This window comes from Parasteatoda tepidariorum, chromosome 6 (assembly GCF_043381705.1).
Source record: "Parasteatoda tepidariorum isolate YZ-2023 chromosome 6, CAS_Ptep_4.0, whole genome shotgun sequence".
In the NCBI taxonomy this organism is placed as follows: Eukaryota; Metazoa; Arthropoda; class Arachnida; order Araneae; family Theridiidae; genus Parasteatoda; species Parasteatoda tepidariorum.
The window spans coordinates 85,139,911-85,161,004 of NC_092209.1; the positions used below are offsets into that span (position 1 = coordinate 85,139,911).

The 21,094-nt window shown below is 30.9% G+C and overlaps 1 protein-coding gene across 1 annotated transcript; it reads left to right on the top strand.

The window, feature by feature from the left end:
• The first annotated feature begins 203 nt into the window (after positions 1–203).
• On the top strand, positions 204–12,175 carry LOC107452479 (endothelial zinc finger protein induced by tumor necrosis factor alpha). Its single transcript, XM_071181880.1, has 6 exons — positions 204–207; positions 1,576–1,734; positions 5,401–5,625; positions 8,933–9,013; positions 9,989–10,215; positions 11,981–12,175. The coding sequence occupies exons 1-6, from the start codon at positions 204–206 to the stop codon at positions 12,173–12,175; spliced, it is 891 nt and encodes a 296-aa protein (XP_071037981.1).
• The last annotated feature ends 8,919 nt before the right edge of the window (positions 12,176–21,094 follow it).

Genomic DNA, 21,094 nt, shown 5'->3' on the forward strand with positions numbered 1-21,094 from the left:
TACTATGCTTTATTTTATAATATGTTATGTGACATTATTGGTTATCTAAATTAATTGTTAATTTTAGGTGACACTTTGATCTGGAAAATGAATTCAAACCTAGATTCACTTCTGCAACAAAGCCTTAGTAAAATGTCATTTGATGAAGTTGATGAGTTTATGGGAGAAAGATACAACAAATTAAATTCTTATTTATTAAAACTATGAGTAATTTCAGAAAATCTAAATAAAAGACTTGATGAATGAATTATAAAACAAATTTGACAATATCTATAGATTTTTTTCCCCAATAATAGAGGATTTCTTCACAAAAAGGAAGAAGCAAAAAAAATTAATTAGAACTGACATCTCTGTCATTAATTAATAAAAATATTACAAACATATTTTTTAAAATACAGTACAGAACCCGTTATCCAGAAATCAGAAAACCAAAAAACCGGAACGAAATTCGATAAATTTTCCCACCATTTTTTAAAAAAAATGTTTTTTTCCTCATAAGATTTTAGGATTTTTCTTTTGAAAGATACCTTACCATCATTTTGGAAATAATCATTAGTGTATTACTTCATCGTTTTTTCTTTTTAAGATTATTTCCAAATATATATATTTTTTTAGTTGGGTTTAACCATAAAAAAACGGCTTTTTGTAGTGATTCAGAAAACCGGAAAAATCAGTTATCCGAAATAGCTATGGTCCCGATCGTTCCGGATCGTTATCGAAATTTGGTGTTATATTCTTGATTTGCTTCAAATTCTCCACATGTGGAAATAAACTATACTCTTATCCAAAAAATTAATTTAAACTCAGATTTATTTCTGTTTAATATATCTGTTTAATGTAACCAAAAAATATCTGTCAATAATTACAATTTGTTTGCCATAGTAGTCACAGAGATTAAGATTCCACTATTTAGAAAACGACAGCATTATATTGACAATGTGGTCAATGTAGTGCACTGACCACATTTGCTTTCCAGACTGGCTGTGATATCCATCAATAGATGATGGAGGGCAGGTGGCGTAGCTTCAACCCCCCACCAAGGATAGTGCACCAATCTTTCACAATTATAACTCAGTGCTTTAACCATAGAATGAATAAAATGTGACATATAGTGCAGCTTTACGGAGAATTCCTCCAGACTAAAAATCTGGGGCTGTCTGCTGCTATGGTAACAAGCAAGAGCATGTTTCTAATGGAGGAATGAAGGTGTCGATTGGTTTACTCACGCTGACCTATGCCAAGATCAAGACAAAACTACTCACCCCACACCCCTATTCGAAGTGACTTTTCCTTGTAACCGTGGTACCCGCCAAGACGAGAGACTGGTGACTGGAGGAGTTCTCCTGAAAGCTGCACTGTACCATTTATTTTTAGAAAACATATTTAATTTTTAGAACTAAAAAAAAAATGTTTGGTTAGCAAAATATCAAATCAGTTTCTGGTAAAATTGCGTTAATTTTTTCTGTATCAAATTGAATATCCCAGTGTAAATTTTTAGTGACATCTTCATTATAAAATCTTGCAAGTACTTCTTTTTAATAATTTAAATTCTCATAATATTTTCTTTTTTTTCAGGCAGCATTCATTCAATTTCTAATTCTAGTTTCACATCCTTTTTCGAACTGAGTTCCCACGAGTGTGATGCGTGTGGCAAAGTATTTCCCAGTAAATCTAGCCTTAAAATGCATTCATTTACCCACAGCGGAGAGAGACCTTACTCTTGTAAGGAGTGTGGTAAAGGTTTTACCCAAAAAGGAAACCTAATAAGACATCTTGGATGCCATTCAAGAGAAAAGTTGTTTCAGAAGTAACTTTCATCCTAAAAAACTGTTGTAATCATGCCACTAGAGTATTGTTTTTCATTCAGATATCAATTTTCAATTCCGTGTAAAAATAATTCTATTGTTTTTACAGTTAAGTATGGTTTGCAAAAAATCTTTGATATTGTCTTTCTTATTAATGATATAATGCAAAGATCTCTGGCCTTGTAGTCTAAAATCTGGCTTGCAATAACAACCTGTGGCATATCGGGGATTCGGCTCACTTTAGATAATTTTCATTTTATTTTAAAATTTACAATGTAAATAGATTGAGCAATAGCTAAAAGAAAAATAGAACAGTGCAAATAAATCAAACTTAAAAGATATAATTCCTGTTTTAGCATTGTGTTCATAAATTGAATACAGCACTAAAAGTGAAGAATTAATCAGGCATTAGATTCATGAATATTTGGTCAGGAACAAACACAATTGAAATTCAAAAGCAACAATTGATAGAATTTATTTAATGGTTTGCAAAGAGCAGTGGTGGCTCAGAGGATAGAGCGTTCGCTTTCCAATGAGATGAACCGGGTTCGAATCCCAGAGATGGCTGGTCAATACGAATTCCGTATCCAGCTTGCGCCGACCACAGTACTGATTTAAAATAACCTCGGTGGTAGATAGATCATGGGTTAGAATCCAATTGCCGTCAGGCTAACCATGGGAGGATTTTGTGGTTTTCCTCTCCATGTAATGTAAATGTGGGTTAGTTCCATCGTTCCATCAAAAAGTCTTCCACAAAGGGAAATTTCTACTAATACTTGATCCAGGAGATCCCTTGTCTTCAGAAGTGGGTTCAAAGTTACAAGGCTATGAAGTTGAACATTAGTAATCATAAACCGAAAATTGAGTCTGTTGTTCAACTACAGTTAAAATAGATTTTATATAATGATAATCAGAAGAAACACTATAACTCATAAGCTAGATAGGTAAGACAAATAGTTCTGAGTAAAAATGGCCTATCCAAAGAAACATAAGAGATTCATGGGATAAAAGCTGAGACTATTGTTTCTGCTAAAAGCCTGGTAAAGTAAATTTTTTTTATTAAAGTTAAAAATAAAAACAAGGAAATTTGCAAAATATGTAAGTTCCAGCACTGAAATTTATCCTAGAGCTTCTAAAAACTGTGTCTGGTCTTGGATAAAAGGATGGAAATGTATTAGAAAATGCTTATAATGGTCCCAAAATATTGAGAGAGAGAAAAAAAAGTACAAGTTTCCAAATCTAGAAGGTATGCTCTCTTGCAAGCTAAATTAAACCTTCTCTAGTTATGTATGGTTTAGTAAATTAGTGAGTGGCGCTCAGTGGTTGAGTGTTAGCGCTTTTACACTCCAGTGTCACAGGTCGGAGATTCTATTCTCGAACCGGGGCAGGTTGAGTCAACCTTTTATCCCTTCAGTGGGTCTATAAAATTAGTACCAAGCATACCTGGAAACCTTGGACCACCTAATCTAAACATCTGCTTCCGTATCCCAGAGCCCAAGGTCAAGAAAATTGGGACGGACGCAGAAGGTCTTGGGCATTCATGGGCTGTCAATGAGTTTAGTTTAGAAGTGCGAGCGCAATCCATTGGCTAAAAAAGTTTAAAGGCTCCTTATCTATTGTGTGATTTCCTTTATTGACATTTCCTTTAATAAATTAGATGCCAAAAATGTATACCTTTTATTGAATGCAAAATTTTTGTTTGCTGAAAAATTTTATAGAATATATTTTGTCGTTTCGTTTGTAGTTCGTGTAATTTGAGTTTTGTTGAAAATATTAACTAGAAATTTTTTACTCCATGTTACGTCATGCAACTTAAATAAAACATGTTTTTTTTTCTTCTGTGATTTAGATTTTCAGTGGCTTGCAATTTTTATTTAATACGATTTATTGAATTTTTTTATTTTGTCTGTTTTTTATGATTTTAACGTTGTAATTTACATATATTTATCGTTTTCGCTGTTGAAGTAGATTTAGACTACTTTTTTGTCTGATGACTTTCAAAAGGAGCACATTAAAAACTAGAATTTATTAAAAATATTATAAAATTTTTATTTCTGTTGAGTACAGAAGTACCAAAAAAATGTGACTTGTTCTTTTAAGTAACAAATGTTTAAAATATTGTACCTTTATGTGTAATATACCTACTTTTGTCTTCTTTTTCAGGAAATCTGTACAGTATTGTTTCGTTTAAATAATTGTATAATCTTTAAAAAAATTTATCAGTGACTTTATATCATTGTATCTATTTATTAGTTATATATTTTTAAAAAAGAAATATCTTCTCCTAATATATATTTAAAAATTTTTTTTACAATTATTAAAGAAGAAGGAAAATTTTTTTTGTATGTGTATGTTGTTCCTATTCTGCTTTCAACAAAAGCTATTGTTGATGAATATTATATATCATTTGAAAGGGTCAGATTAGCTATAGACCTGAAATATCAATAGCTGTTATTGCCTACCGAAACAAACTCACCTTCAAGGAGGTGGGCTTACCATATTTCCTTAGGCTTATTGCAGGAAACATTACTGAGGTTATTTTAAATAAGCTTTCACAATTCTGGGCTTATATAAAGTTATCTGGAATAAATCAAGTTAATTTTAGACTATGAAATGTATATATTTTTTATTTAGTTGGTATGAAAAAGGCATGAGAGAGCTTACTTAAAAGTATGAGAACTTCCTTATCCTCTTAAAGCACGAGTTTTTTTTCCCCTGAACAACTGGTTAAATGGATTTTTTTTTGACAGAAAATAAATATATGGGTATAGTGTAAGTTATTTTTTGCAATTTTGGTTGGGGAGGGGGGGTAAGTAGGGAGTAGAGGTTGGTGTAAAAGCTATAAAAAAACAATTACTGTACAAACAAAGTTGAATTAATTTGATTGCAGGTTTATTTTAAATTTCAAAATATTAAAATCAAATTAAATCTATCAGATCGTCACTTTCATCGCTGAAACTTTTTCAGAAATTGGCTTATTCAAAATCGCCAGTCACTCATTATTGGATAACTTTTTCAAAACAAGTTACAAAAGCACTTAACAAAAAAATTTTTATGACTAGCTGATTACTTTTATGATATTTAACGCAAAAAAAAATGGATATAATACCTTTTTACTCACCAAACAACTGCTTTACAACAAAGAATTCCTAACAAGCTTACTTATAGTTGATCATCAAGATGCACCATATGGTTTACACAAGAAAATGCTATATATGGGTGCCATTTATTCTAAATGAATTTAATTATAATCTATCTGATCCATTTTTACTAGAACTGATCTCAGACGGGCATTGAAAATAAAATAACGTGAGATACAAGATTGCCCATGTGAGGCACGGGCATGTACAAACTTGCATGTGGCAACTTTTGCTCGTGTCAGACACTGGCAAATGCGTTAAGGGGTTAAACAAGCCTAGAAAATAAAGCTTTCTTAAAGAAGCGCATTAAGTGTTAGACTGATAAGAAAGTACTGGAGACATTTCCAATTAGTCTGGCAATTGCAATATGACTGGTGTTTGTATTATATATTTTAAAATGTATGCAGATATCTATATTTCAATCTACTTCTAACGATGTTTTCTTAATTTTTCAGGTATATTGATCTGTTCCGTTAATTCACAAAATCCTGATCCAATAGATCTTCATGTATGCAATATATGTAACAAAAGTTTTGCCGCCAAGAAGCACCTAGACAGGCATTACAACATACACACTGGTGAAAAGCCTTTTGCTTGTACTGTGTGTGATAAAACGTTTACCCGAAAGGACAACCTGCAAGTTCACATGAAGCGACACGAGGGATGTCGACCATTTGCATGTAGCTCTTGTCCAAAAAGCTATGCCACTAAGACTGCTTTGTTATATCACAATTACTCAAAACATAATATTGTCTTTGTTCATGATACTACCTAATTGATTCTGGTACTGGAGTTGGCATACACAACACTGTCGTGCAATTGAAAAACGTCATGATAGATTTCAATAATAATGTGGCTTGACAACTATTTTCTTTCTATTACCATTGCTATGAACGCTACAATATTATTTTTGAAAAACTTTTTCTGCAATATGTAGCTTATCGTACAATAGAAGCCAAATATATAAAAATCTTAATTTTGAATTTTTAGTCGTTTATGTTAATTTTTCACCTGTACGGCAGAGTACCTACATAAACCTTTTTGTAAGGAAAAAAAATTCTGTTCATATGAAAAACTTATGTTCTAAATTTTGTTTAATCTTTTTTGCAAAAAAAAAATAAAAAGAAAGCAATAAATGTGGTTATTCTTTTTTACAATATATAAAAAAATTTATTCATAGTGCATTGAAATTAGGTTGATAAATGAAATGAACATATAGTTGAAGATCTATAGATTGCAATTCTCTATAAACCACATTAACATTGCGGGTGTAATTAATGAAAATTGTAGGTAAAAAATTTCTGTAATTAAACAAGAACTATTAACTTTTTACATTTGTTTATTTAGTGATTACAATTTCAAAATTAATAAATTTGTTTTACTTCTCATGCTCTGCAAAATTTCAACTTTCTTTATTAATTTTAAACATTCAAGTGCATATTTTTGTGTTACTTATTTTATTTCAAAATTATTTTAAAGCATTTTAAGAGTTATTTGTTTCAGACTAATATTTCCGTGTTTAGTAGGTAAATTAAAAAATATATCTATATTACACAAACCCTCATTCTCAAAGTTTGAGTTAAAAAGGTCTTCAGTATTTTGACAAATATTAATTTTCTTGGTGAGTGATACATATTCAGTAATATTAAAAGAAAAATATTTTGGATGACATATTGAATTATAACAAAGACTTAAGTTTGTATTTATAATAAAAAGGTGCACTAAATTGACGCTCCCGAAATGGTGCTCCAAAATATTTTAAATCAGTAATGATATTTGTATCCTGTCATCAACAATAACTCATCATTTATTTGATAATTTGGTTATTTTTATGAAATTATTTAAGTAAAATAATAAATAAAGAAATCGAATAAATTTCATTCTTCACATTAAAAATAATCAATAACTTGTACATAGTTTATTTATTTATTTATTATTATTATTTTGATATTGTATTCACAGCTGCTAATTTTATTTAACTTGAGATTTGGCCAAAAGATGCTTGATTATTTAGCGTTCCATTGATATAAAAATTTGGAAACAACTGCACCAGATTATGCTTTTCATTGAATACACTGAACTCTAAAAGTATTTTCATGCACTTGCCAAATGAATTATAGGTTTCATTCAATCATTTTTCGGTAATAGTATGGTAACCCATTTCTGTTTGATAAAAACAATAATTTGAAAAATAATATTTAAGGTGGTTAATGAAATTGTGAAGGAAAGAAAAATCTATATAGAAACACTAAAAGTACAGTAACTTCAAAAGAACTAGTTTTTTATTCAAAAAAAAAAAATTTATTTTAAAATTTCAAACACAAAAAAGTTTAGCCTTTTAAAGATTTCAGAACTCTAGGAATTTAGAAATTTGTTGAAGAAATTGACCAGCAGAATACAACTTAAACATACCACAACAAGTGAAAATCAAGGAATAATTGTAAAATCCCTTTCAGAATATTTTGTTTAAGCAGTGATTGAAAGTTCCATACAAACCTTTGCAGCTACATTATGTATGAGAACACTTGCCAAAACCCCATTATCATCTTTAAACAGGGGAAGAAATGTTTCTGTTCGTAAATAATTTAGTGCATGTAAACGCAGGGTTGCTAACTTCTCCACAAAATTTTGAAGCTTGGCCCAGTCTGTGAAATGCGCCATTTGCTCTGCAAATTTCAATATATTTCTTCAAAATGATATTTTTGAAATTCAACATGAAAAATAAAAGGATTGTTTTTTATTTTAAAAAAAATATTGTAAAGAAAAGATTGAAAACTATCCAAATTACATAAAATAATAAACAGTTATCAAGAGTTAAATACGTTTCCTTAGAAAAGGAAATTCAAAGAAATGAAAATCTTTTGACAATTAATATATTTTTATATCTTTTTGTAAAGAATTGATAAAAATAATGTTTTTTTTTTATTTTTAATTCATGATTGTGTTCTTATTTTTTAACAAAAATGAAAAACTGATTTTGCCTTATGAGAAAATAAATAATGTTATATAGATTCAGATGTATTTTATTTCAACTATAAAAATACATAAAAAAAACTAAAGTATTTTTATGGCTTGGGGGCCATTCCACTGTATTTTATACTACCAAAAAAATTTTAGTTCTATATATATATATATATATATATATATATATATTCTGTGAAACAACTCTTAAAATACTTGCTCATTTAATAATATAATTAATAGATATAAAAGTGACAATAATATCTGCTGTTTAAAGCTTGATTTTTATTTATTATTTTAAATGCTCATTTAATATTTTAAACATGATTTTCTGACTATAATTTTTCATTTTACATATATTTGTTATCAGTTTAAATGTGCTTTTTCTGTAAAGGTTTTCTGTACATTTAATTTTTATTGATAAATTAAGTTGTATTTAGCCATTTAATTGTTCTGCATAAGTTTAAAAAGTGCTCTCCAAGCTGGACAAATTTTTTTTATCCTCATCGCAATCAGGTTTTTGTCAGCTGAACCGAATTGTTCAAAAGTTTTCTTGCCAGACACAGCATCTCCTTTTGATAACACGTGAAAAATCAATTTTCTGTAATGAACAACTCTTTTAACTGAATTTGCAGTCTGCTTTTAAAGAGTTAAACAAAAATAAAAGTTGCAGTTAAAATAATTCAAAAACTGTTCATTGTACAGTTCATTAAATTACATACTGTACTATTTCTTCAAATTATGTAGGAGAGAATTTAATGCTTTAATTTTTTATAAGAATAATATACATAAACTCTAAAAGTTATCGATTGCTTTTTCTCCCTACCTAACAAACAATGCCTTTACATTTCACTGTTTTTAATATTAGTGGACTATAAAGCAATACTTTATGGTACATCTCAATTCATTTGATTCTCCCTTCCTTCTCAATGGCTCAACAGCCTGAGGTGGGTCCTGGCCTTTTCTAATAGTTTTATCTAGACATTCCTACTTTTTTGCAACTGTTTCCTGATTTCTACTTTTAAGATATCAAGAGCCCTTCAATCCATCTTTGTTGGGACTTTCCTTTTGCTTTCTTACATGATCAGCATATCTTTGAAATGTCAGGTACTTAACATATCTTTCACATTTCTGAGTTATTCCTAATCCTCGGAAATTCTTTTTTTTTTTTTTTTTTTTTTTGCAAATTCCACTTAGAATAATTGAGAGGATTTTTATTTCAAGGGCCTCTTCACCACAAAAACCCACATCTCTGATGCATATGTTAGAACATGGTGCGTAGCATTTTTGAAAAGTGCTTTAAGGTGCTTATTTTTGTTTTTTACAAGCCCTTAAAGGTGCTTTTTTTTTATTTGGTATTTTCAAAAAAATCATGATCATGTAAAGTCTTTGAAAATTGTTTTAAATTTTGTTAATGTATATAGTGCTTGAAAATTTTTTAAGTGCTTAAAAAGTTGCCTATTTTTTGATGAAAGATTTGGCTTTGCACCCTGTTGGACAGTTCTCCATGGCTACTTCATATGAAAAATAAATGGCAGGAGTACACTGCCATAAACTTATCTCAATTCAATTGAGATTTGCCTCTAAATGCATGAAAAATGCCTCAAATATCACTACTGTTTGTCTAAGATAGGTACTCTACCAGACATTCGTCTGGAGCTGTGGCGGTGACTATGGTAACGAGGTATGATAATTTCAAGTAGGGGTGCGGGATCCCTCTTTAGGACTGGTTTGGGCGAGAGAAGAGACCTCTTTCATCGAAGCTACCCCCCCTAAAATGGCCTCTTCTTGTTTCCATAGTACCAGACTGCCACAGACTTAGTGGCGGTCAGAGTACCTATCTTAGACAAACAGTAGTTTGAATCTAGTACCTCAAAACACATAAACACAAAAGTTTAATGTGAAATTCAAGAAAGCTCTGAACTTACAACTGACCATAGCATATTCTTAAATGTTTAAAGTAGTTTTCAAGATGCAATTTTACTTATACTTTCATAAAGCTCTTTAGTTATGCCTCTAAATTCTTATTTTTTTTAAAAATAATTTTTACATAATAATTATGTTTTTTTCTTTTTTTTTTAGAGTTTACTATTGATGTTTCATCTGATTCGTACAATGTTCCTGGTACTTTTTATGCGTGTGATATATGTCAAAAACAATTTTCTGCCAAGTCATTCCTCAATCGACATTATCTCATACATACAGGAGAAAAGCCTTTTAAGTGCGGAAAATGTGGAAAGAGCTTTGCTCAGAAAGGAAACCTCATGAGACACCTGAAAAGTCACCAAGGAATTAAGCCATTCAAATGTGTAATGTGTGATATGGTGTTTACCTGCAAGCAAAACATGAGGTCTCATGCACATGTTAAACACAATATAATATTATGATTGCAGATTCTCTTGAATTTTTTACGTAATTTCAGAGTTTGATTTACACCTAGACTCGCAAGACTTTGGATCTATACTATTGTTTTTAGTGCTGCGAACTTCGTTTAATATTTTTTTAAGAAAAACCTTTACTGGGGTGTTTTTTTAAAATCTGTGTTTTAAGTTTTGTAATATTTTCATTATTAAAATAGATAACAAAAAAAAATTATTAACTAATATGTTAAACATCACTTGAACTGGTTGAAAGCCAATGAAAAAATGATTACTACAGTTCTTCCTGTTCTGCAAATCAGAATTTCTGTAAGTCACATTGTTAAAAGGTTGACTTACAACAAAAAATGGAGAACTTTGAATGTACTATATTCTTACTTTTCTGCGTCAACTGGTTTAAATATTAAAAATTACCTCTGCAGAAAAACTTTTTGGTTTTTTTAATATAGCAATAAAAGTATTATAGTTTCTGAAAATTGAAATGATTATCTTCTTATATAGTTTTTTTTTTTATACATCACACCAACTGGTTAAAATAAGTATTTCCTTTGCAGTCCTTTCTGTTTTATAAGCCATGTCTCTCGATTACAGCACTGAGAAAAAGACTGATTTACGAAAATGCTGAATTCTGAAATGGTTGTTTTCTTACTTTTCTGCAACCAAACTAGTTGGGTACAAGACAGTACTGTCTTTACACATGGGCACAACAGTGCCTGGAGGCTCCAGGCACTCAGGGGGTCCTTGAGAATCTTATTTTTTATAAATTCGATTATTATATATAATATTTAAAATAAATATGTTCTACTGCATGAAGTGTGAATTTTTTTCTACAAATAGCGATTGATTATCATGCAAAAACCAATAATTTGAATTGTTTATCACCAAGAAAACTTAGACTATTTTTCTACATTCCAACAAAAGTTTTAGGTACTTGTGTATTAAAAGTTATTTTAATAACTATTTAATTTGACAAAATAATTCATACCTTTTGAATTTTTTTTATTTGTTATACCTTTATAATTATTTAATTTAATTATTGTAATTAACTTCCATGGTTTTGAAAATAATTTTATTTTTTGAGGTTTATAACTGGTTAGCATCAATTTTTTAAAAAAAAATTATGCTTTGTTTAAAAATGCTTTGAGTTTTTGAGGTAATCAAAATGTGTTTAATTTTTTTTAAAATTATTGCATATTTTAAAATTGTTTTATTTTATGTATGGGAAGTTTTTAGTTCGTTTTTTAATATTACGGCATGTAATAGGGGTGTAAAACATTTTTGTGCTCAGGGGCCCTGCATGCTATTAAGATGGCCCTGGTATAAGAGAGTGAAAATGTCTTTCTGTTCAGAATGTTGAATTTCTAAATGTTGAATTTTTTTTTGATAAAATTAAATGGACCAAAAAATTTAATGCTGTTTAAAGTTCATTTGCTTATAAGTTGTACTTGTAAGATCATGAGAATTTTACTCACAATAATCTGGATGAGGTATCAAAGTTTTAAAAACTTTCTACTAAACTATTATTTTTCTGGCGCTCAGCATTTTTAAAAAAATTATAATAAGTGAAATTTTTATATTCATTATCTTCGAAAATAGCATAAATGAATAATACATGCTTTATTAATATGTTTTATAAGTTGCAATTAAGTGAAAAATATTTTTGGAATCTTTTAATGGTGTTTCTTTTTTTTTCTAGGTTCCATTTATTCCACTGATGTTTCAAATTCTAGTTTTGACTCCATCCTTCATAAGTGTAATTTTTGTCACCAACAATTTCCGTTCAAATCCACTCTCAATGTGCACATGCGTTGTCACACTGGAGAACGTCCATTTGCTTGTAAAATATGTGGCAAAAATTTCACTCAAAGAGGAAACCTTAACATGCACATGAAAATTCATGTGCAACTAAGAAAATGTTTGTGAAAATTTTGCAATGCATGTGTCACTTAATATGTTTTTTTTTTTCAATAACGGCAGGCACTGAACTTTTGTTCTTTGCCTTAGAAGATGCCGGAAGTGTTGCTCATTTATCGTTGCCCAGTGGGCACCTGTGAACCAAAGTCACGGAGGTGATCAACATTACCCACGCCACACTGCCACAAATACCCGTTCATAGGGTGGGCCACATTCAAACATTCACACATCAGATGACAACACAGAGAGAGAAACAACCATGCCCAGAGCGGGATTTGAACCCGCAGCCATTGACATCGCAGTCAGGCACGCTAACCACTCGGCCATCTGACCGGCGTGTCACTTAATATAACATGAAGTCTCTGTTGGTTTCTATAGATTTCAATTTACTGGTTTTAATCATTGTAATTATAATTAGCTAATCAGGTTTGTTACACAACTTTAGTTTTTTATTGTATTTTTTTATGTCAAAAGAAAAAAGATTTAAAAGTACTTTAAAGGAAACATGCACAGTTTGCTTGATATTATATATTTTCGTTTGGATATATTAAAAATAGGCCTGTCTGGAAATACCTATTTTAAACAGAATTGAAACCTAAATAGGTTTATAAACCTATTCAATTTTAGTATCAGTGTTTTTTTCTTCTTTGTGTCAAAAGAAAATTCAAACGTATTTTAAAGGAAATGGATACTGCTTACTTGAGGTCTGTCAAGATTAACCTATTTTAAACAAAATTAAAATCTAAAATTGTGAGAATAAAAACCTGTTTAATTTTTAGCTGTATATGTTTACACATTTTTAGTTAGTGTTTTTTATGCCAAAAAGAAAATTAAATGTACTGTAAAGAAAATCTGAGCAGTATGCTTGATATTATATTTTTTGGTTGGATATGTAAAATTTAGATCAAAACCTATTTTAAACAAAATTTAAACCTAAAATTGTATTAAAAAAACGTTTAGCTAGGTTTATCACACAATTTTAGTTATTTTTCATGTCAGAAGAAAATTTTAATGTAACTTAAAAGAAATGTGTGCCATCTGTTTAATATATTATTTTGTTTGGATACGTTTTAAGAGGCTTCTGCTTTAAAAACCTGTTTTGAACAAAATTTAAACCTAAAGTTGCATAGAAGATCCTTTAGGTGTACTGGCTTATTATTCAATCATACTAGTTTCAGTGTGTTTTTATTATGTACAAAAAATTAAGTGTTCCTTACAAAGGAATTGTAAATGTGTGCATTTTCTTGATACAGTGAAACCTCCGTTAAGCGGACATTCATGGGACCTAAAAATTTGTCCGTTTATGAGAGTTGTCCGTTTACGGGAAGGGTACCCTAATAACGAAATTTAACACCGTAAATTGTTTTTAGAATATTTTCANGTTTTCTACAACAAAGAACTAAATAAATTTTTTATAGTGTTTAATAATTGCAAGGAGTAACAATAAATCCTCCTATTTACCCTGATAATTGAGACCTTAAGTCTTCTTAGGTATCCGAGAATCCAAAAATTTTATTTAGTGAAATAAAAAGAAATATACATAAATTACACATTACGTACAAAGCCACTGATATTTTGAATCTGTGTATTAAAAAGTTTGTTAAGATTTTGCTACTGACTTTTGTTGATCGTAATCTTGCCAGAAATTTTTTTACATAAATAATGTTAATTTTATTTCTTCTTGTTTNCGGTTTGTAGAGATAAAAAACAACGTTTCAGGATCAAAATGACTGTCCGCGTCCGCTTTGCGGAGAATGTACGTAATGGTTTATTCATAGAAGATTCCCGGGGAATTAAAAATATGTCCGTATTGAGAGGCGTCCGTTTTGCAGGAGGTTTCACTGTATATAAATTTTGTATCTGATGTCTTTGCTGTAATTTTGTTTAAAATGTTGCTTGTACAATTTATTTATTATTATTTTTTTTTTTTGTAATTTATTATATTCACAGTCTAAGCTAAATATAATTTGAGGGTTTTCTACAACAAAGAATTAAATAAATTTTTTATAGTGTTTAATAATTGCAAGGAGTAACAATAAATCCTCCTATTTACCCTGATAATTGAGACCTCAAGTCTTCTTAGGTATCCGAGAGTCCAAAAATTTTATTTAGTGAAATAAAAAGAAATATACATAAATTACACACTGCGTACAAAGCCACTGATATTTTGAATCTGTGTATTAAAAAATTTGCCTTGAAAAATTGTCGAATGAGGATAACAGTCACTGGAAATTTATAAATATTAAAAAGTTTGTTAAGTTTTTTCTACTGACTTTCGTTGCCAGAACTTTTTTTGCATAAATAATGTTAATTTTATTTCAAAAGATTGCTTTGGTCATTGTACGTTTGGTTTATTGTTTAAAATGTTTCACTTCATAAAAATTGTTATTAATTTTTATTACAATCAAACTTTTATGGTAATGAGTGCCTTTTATTATTATTATTTAAATTCTTACCATTTGCACAAGATAGTTATAAGATAAGTAGTACATACTACATTAATTAAGCAATTTTACATATGCTGGGAAAGCTGAGTTTGGAGTTCAATGAGCATTGATGGTTATCCTGTCAAAGCTACATATGTTGTAGCAAGGAAACCTGACTTACTTGATGACCAAGAGCTGGTTTGGGTTATCCTGTCAAAGCTACATATGTTGTAGCAGGGAAACCTGACTTACTTCATGACCAAGAGCTGGTTTGGGTTATCCTGTCAAAGCTACATATGTTGTAGCAGGGTAACCTGACTTACTTGATGACCAAGAGCTGGTTTGGGTTATCCTGTCAAAGCTACATATGTTGTAGCAGGGAAACCTGACTTACTTGATGACCAAGAGCTGGTTTGGTATGCAGAACATGTGTGGGAAAGCCAATATTTGCTCCAAATTTTAATGTTCTCTTTTAAGAAGTGGTTTATTCAAAATATTAATGACAAATTTTTTCCCTGTCCATCAAAATGGCACAAATAGAAGGTGATCTATTAGATAGTAAGGATGAGAAGTTCTTTGATTCTGTTTAGACCTGAACATAAATGTTTAAACTAAAGGATTTTTAAGGCTTCCATACGATTATTTTTGTTTTTCTATTAAATTGCAACTATCTGCAACGACATGCAAAAATTGTGGAATTTACCATGCCTCGCAGAAATAAACCAATCATCATAAAAAAAATTTATGTGATAAAAACTGCCAACCTTGTTCGAACTGTTGAAATTGCTGATTGCCAAGTAAGCGAGTTAATGTGCATTATAAAGTACGTAGAAGGAGGGGAAGATACCTAAAAGAAGTTTAACCAAGTGCAGATGCTAAAAATATCATAATAATGGACATTGAAAAATGGTTAGAACAACCTTGCGCGCCATCTGAATCGACATAAATGCAATTATAATTCATGTTAAAACAATGAATAAAAGCTATTTTTTTATTAAAATTATGATTCAGAAATTTAGTTGAACAGAATTTTAAAGAAATTAAAATTTTACATAATCATAGGGGAGTTTGCAGTTTCCTTACAAGGGGGTTAGAAAATGCCAAAAAGATGTTCATGTAATGTTTGAACAACCTCTTAGGGCTATTTAATTACAATTATTGGAATAAAAAGAACTTTCATCCAATGCACATTATTAGTCATTAAAAAGGACTATTTGAAAAATGTAATCTTTTTAAAAAATATCAGGCTTGTAATTTTTAGAGAGACTAGGAGACTCTCCAATCACCTATAATTTACTTCTCATTAATTTTTTTCTCCTTAAACCAGGGATGAGCAAACTACGGCCCGCGGGCCAACTGTGGCCCTCCGGAGGGTTTTATCCGACCCGCAGATAGAATTTTAACTTGCCAATACGTGGCGAATATAAACAATATACATCCATTTTCTTGTCTACTTTGTTTAAAGCTATTTTTGTTCTTTCTTTTTTTTAACAAAGTACTGACGACTTTTTTTACTTTCTCTATTTCTTTTCCCTATAAAACTTAAATTGATGGAAATAGCTAGCCCAGACAGCTGGTTCAATTGGTAAAATGTTGAAAACAGAAGTTCTTTATTGAATAGTCAAAGATTGGCGCCATCTGAAGCAGTTGTTTCTAAATATGACAAAGTTTGAGTTTTACAAATCATTACTAAAAGCTAGTTTCCTAAATTTAATATTTTATGCCCAAAAAATCAGTCTGTTTGTTTCATCTTATATATTTGAACAAATGTTTTGAACTATGAATCTTAGAAAAAATAATTTCAGAAGTAGACTAACAAACATTTAGCCTCGTTCCTTAAAATAAGTACATCTCACTTGGAACCGCAGTGTAAGGAACTTTTAAAAATGAAATCGTAATTTCATTCATTTCATTAAATATTTAACTTAAAACTTGTATATCGTATTTTTTAGAAGTTTTTACTTAGCCCACCAAATAAATTTTTTTTTTCGATTTTTTGCCCTCTACCAAAAAAGTTTGCCCATCCCTGCCTTAAACGTAATGTTTCCTGCAAAAACATTGAACATTTTTATTTCAAAATACACAATTACTGTATCTTTATAGAACATTTTCTTGATGTGTTAATCATAATGGAATAGATAATTACCTAGATTTAAAAAAATAATAATCATCTGTACTTGAAAAAAAATTAACCTAAGGAATACAGACTGTAAGACTTAATAAATGGCAGTAATTTTACTCGTTGTAAAAGTTTCAACAATTCAAATATGAAATGGTTCTTACCATTCTTTATAAAGTTTTTTTTTTTTAAATTTACTATAAATATTAAGATTTATATCTGGATCATCGGATTTTTGTAGCTCAAGATATGATAGTAACTGCAATCAAGAAAATATAATCCCAATAATTTTTTTCAACAGAATGGTCAAAAGTTTGAACCAGTTCATTTTACTTTTTATATACTTTGTTATTTTGAAGGGAATCCAAAAAGTTTTGCACTTGATTATAAAATTTGTTTATCCAAAGAGTATTCCAAGAAAAAAAAATTTAATAATAATTTAGGTATTTTTTTATTTAATAACACTTAATATTCAGTGTATTAAGAATGCACCAATATCCAGTATATTAAGTGCTTTTAGTGTCAAGTGTCATTTTTTTTACAAACATATATAACAACTTGATAGTAAATTTAAGAATTTATAGTGTTATGCTGTATCCGAAAGATACAATACTTCAGTTTTTATTGTTATTTTCTTTCCATGAATTCTAATAATATTTATTTTCTTATTAATTCCTTAATTTTGTGTTAATTTAATCCTTTATTTTTGTATTAATTTTAAGGAATTCAAAATTGAATTCCCTATTACTTAATTTTTTTTTTCAAGTTAAGAAAAATTACTAAGTTTTATTGAAGAAAAAAAATTTGTGTCTGAAATGTAAGCTTTTCTGGTCTTTACAAAAATTTATTTGGAAAAAAGTCTTATATTTGATGGATTGTAAAAAGAAATTTTTAAAAAGGGTTAATTTTTAGAAATGTACTGTGTTCTGCTGTCACGTTTATTATTTTTCACCTGTGTATTTTTAGAATCCTTATAAATTATGAATTTAAAACCTTTAAAAAATTTATAAAATGAGAAAATTATATCATAGTAAATCATTGACATCATGGGAAAATTTAGCCCGACCCGCCCTTATTTAGGGCATACGTTTAAATGTTTATTAAAATCAAAAAAAAAAAATCCAAAAAGCAGTACAAACATAAAATACATATCACGCATGGCAAACAGCCCAGGAACATGGCGGACGCAGAGCAGCAGAAATCATGTAAAGTGATAAAACATTCAAACAGCAATATCATAGTAAAAAAACTTTTTTTTTTACTATGTGTCATTGACATAATAGTAAAAAAAGAATTAAAATGATCGAAACTAGTTTATGTCAATTGATGTTTAAAGGTGTTCTTCATAATTGCCATTTAATTGTTTTTAATCGATTGATTTTAATTTTATTTTAATTTATTTATATAAATTTATTTTAATTGTTTTTAATACCCTTGCTGCAATACTGATTTGTTAATTTGGATGAGAATTTTTCCTTGCTATAATAATAATAATTTATGGCCTCTGAAGTGTGAATTTAAACAAATTTTATTTTGTAAAAAACTAAAAATATGTGGTAAAAGTAGTGATTATAAAATATATGTATGATGTAAGATGAAAACGCAATGAAATATAGTAAGTATTTTATAAACAAAAATGTGGTTTTAGATTTTAAAAAAATGTGGCAATGCAAAACAACTAAATTAAAAAAGATTCCTACACGTAGTGTAACAAACTTAGAATTCTCCAAATAAAAGAAAATTTTTAAAGGTAGCAATTGCATTTATTTTTTTGTTTTCTAGATCACACTACTTACATAGGCTGGAAAAAAACCTGGAATAGAAAAATCCACGTTTGTTCTTATTGTCCATATAAAACACATAATAAAAGCCACATGGATCAACACATTCGACTACACACTGGCGAGAGACCTTTTAAATGTGACATCTGCTCAAAAACTTTCATCTCACAATGGAATCTGAAGTCACACCAACTTGTACATAGATTTGATCTTTGAATATTAAAGACATTTCTGTAATGAGGTTAGTTTTTTTTTCTCATAATATGAAATTTCCCACATTTAAGAAACCATTTTGCTGTCATTTAAAAAGATAAAAGTGGAAACTGTTCGAGGTCAGACAGGCCAAATTTCAAGTGGACCACATTCCTATTGGCGTAGAATATGATATACTTCTGAGTCTATGACCAGTCTGTCTCTGGATCTGTGAGGACTAAAATCTCTTTTATTGGTACTCATTAATGTAATGGTAAATGGTTGATTGTATGTAAACAGTAACATGCTTCATAAAACTGGAAGAAATTTAGGAAACTTCCAGTATAATCGTCCGCTTATGTTATGCTTACAGGTCGATGTGTGAACAGTTTTAATATTCTAAGACGTTTCATTATTGTGATTTTTAATTTAAATTTATGGGTAATTTTACCCTTCATAAGAGTTTCCTGTAATTTATAAATTCTAACTGGTTTTGAGCATAAAACAAATATTAGAAAATTAATACAGGGTGTCCCAAAAGGTCGTTTACAAACTTAACATGCTGGTCTGTCATATCATGATGAACAAGATTTACATAGGAACTTGTGTCCGAAAATTAAAACTGAGACCGCTAGAGGGCGATAAGTGTTGGTTTGGATGAGGAGAAAAAAAAATGATATCGATAGCGGTGTTAATATGATTTTTATTATAAAACATCATTACATCACAGCAAATGCTCAAAATTCCTTCCATTCGCCACAATGCACGTTTCACAGCGTCGACGCATGGATTCACGAACCCGTTCAAATTGGCCAGGAGTGTCACGGACACGTGCTGCCGCTTCCGCGATCCTGGCGATAAGATCCATGTCCGATGTTACAGGTGTCTCGTTCACTATGGACTTCATGTGTCCCCGCAGGTAGAAATCCAGGGGAGTCAGGTCGGGGGATCGCGGCGGCCATGGGACTGGTCCACCTCTGCCGATCCAGCGATTAGGATAAATCCTATCGAGGCATTCTCGAACAGCGTAGCTAAAGTGGGCAGGCGCTCCATCATGCTGAAACCAGATGTTTCAGCGCGTAGCGGCAGGAACGTCACCCATCCGGCAAAACTCTTTCTAAAAAAATGCGATAGGTATTTCCGTCGAGGCGTTCAGGTAGAAGGTAAGGGCCAATCAACATGTCACCGATAATACCAGCCCAAACTTTTACGCTGAAACGTTGTTGATGTTCATGGGCACGTGTACATCTTGGGTTTTCATGCGTGCAAGTTGTGCAGGTTCACGACACCTTCCCGTGTAAAGCAGGATTCATCATAAAACAAAATCCATGATGGAAAATCTGGCTGTGCGCCCCGCTGTTGCAAATACCAGCGTGAGAATGCAATGCGTTTGGGATAATCGTCAACGCTCTATGCCTGTACTTTTTGGAAGTGGTAAGGGTGTTGCATGTCATCGTGCAGTATGCGCATTATGGTGGAACGAGCTACACCCAAGACACGTTCGCCTTCTCGAAGACTTCTTTGCGGGTTGATGGCATACTCCCGTAGCACGGTTTCCTCTACGACAGGTGTGCGTGTAGCACGTTCTCGACCGTTGTGGCTACGTGCTACGAAAGCACCTGATTCACATAATCTGCGGTGCAATCGTTCAAACAAAACATGACTTGGCTGACGTCTGTTTGGAAAGCGCTCAAGGTACGTCCATGCCGCGGCTTGTCCATTTCCATCAGCGGTGCCGTATACGTAATGCATGTCGGCCATTTCTGCGTTACTAAACTCATTCATCCTTCTCCTTCAACGTTCACTCCTGAAATGATTGTTTTTCCCACTCTCCCGTTTTCGTGCAATTATCGCCCTCTAGCGGTCGCAGTTTTAATTTTCGGACACAAGTTCCTATGTAAATCTTGTTCATCATGATATGACAGACCAGCATGCTAAGTTTGTAAACGACCTTTTGGGACACCCTGTATAACAACATAAAGTCTTAGGTTTTATTTTATTTTTATAACCGTCGTTGAACAGCCGACCCAATTTTATGGGTTTACGACTACTAATTTTCAATTCTGTAGCCTTGTAATTTTGAACCTAATCCAGAAGACTAGGGAACTCCAGGATCGAGTATTGAGAGAAATTTGCCTTTGTGGAGGACTTTTTGATGGAGCTAACCCGCATTTGCATTACATGGAGAGGAAGACCACGAGAACCTCCCATGGTTAGTCTAACGGCAAGGGGACTCTAACCCATTATCCGTCAACCACTGAGGTTATTTCTGGTCAGCACTGTGGTCGGTGCAAGCTGGATGCGTATCGACTGGGATTCAAACCCGGTTCGCCTCAATTCGAAGGCGAACGCTCTATAGGAGAAAAAAAAATGATATC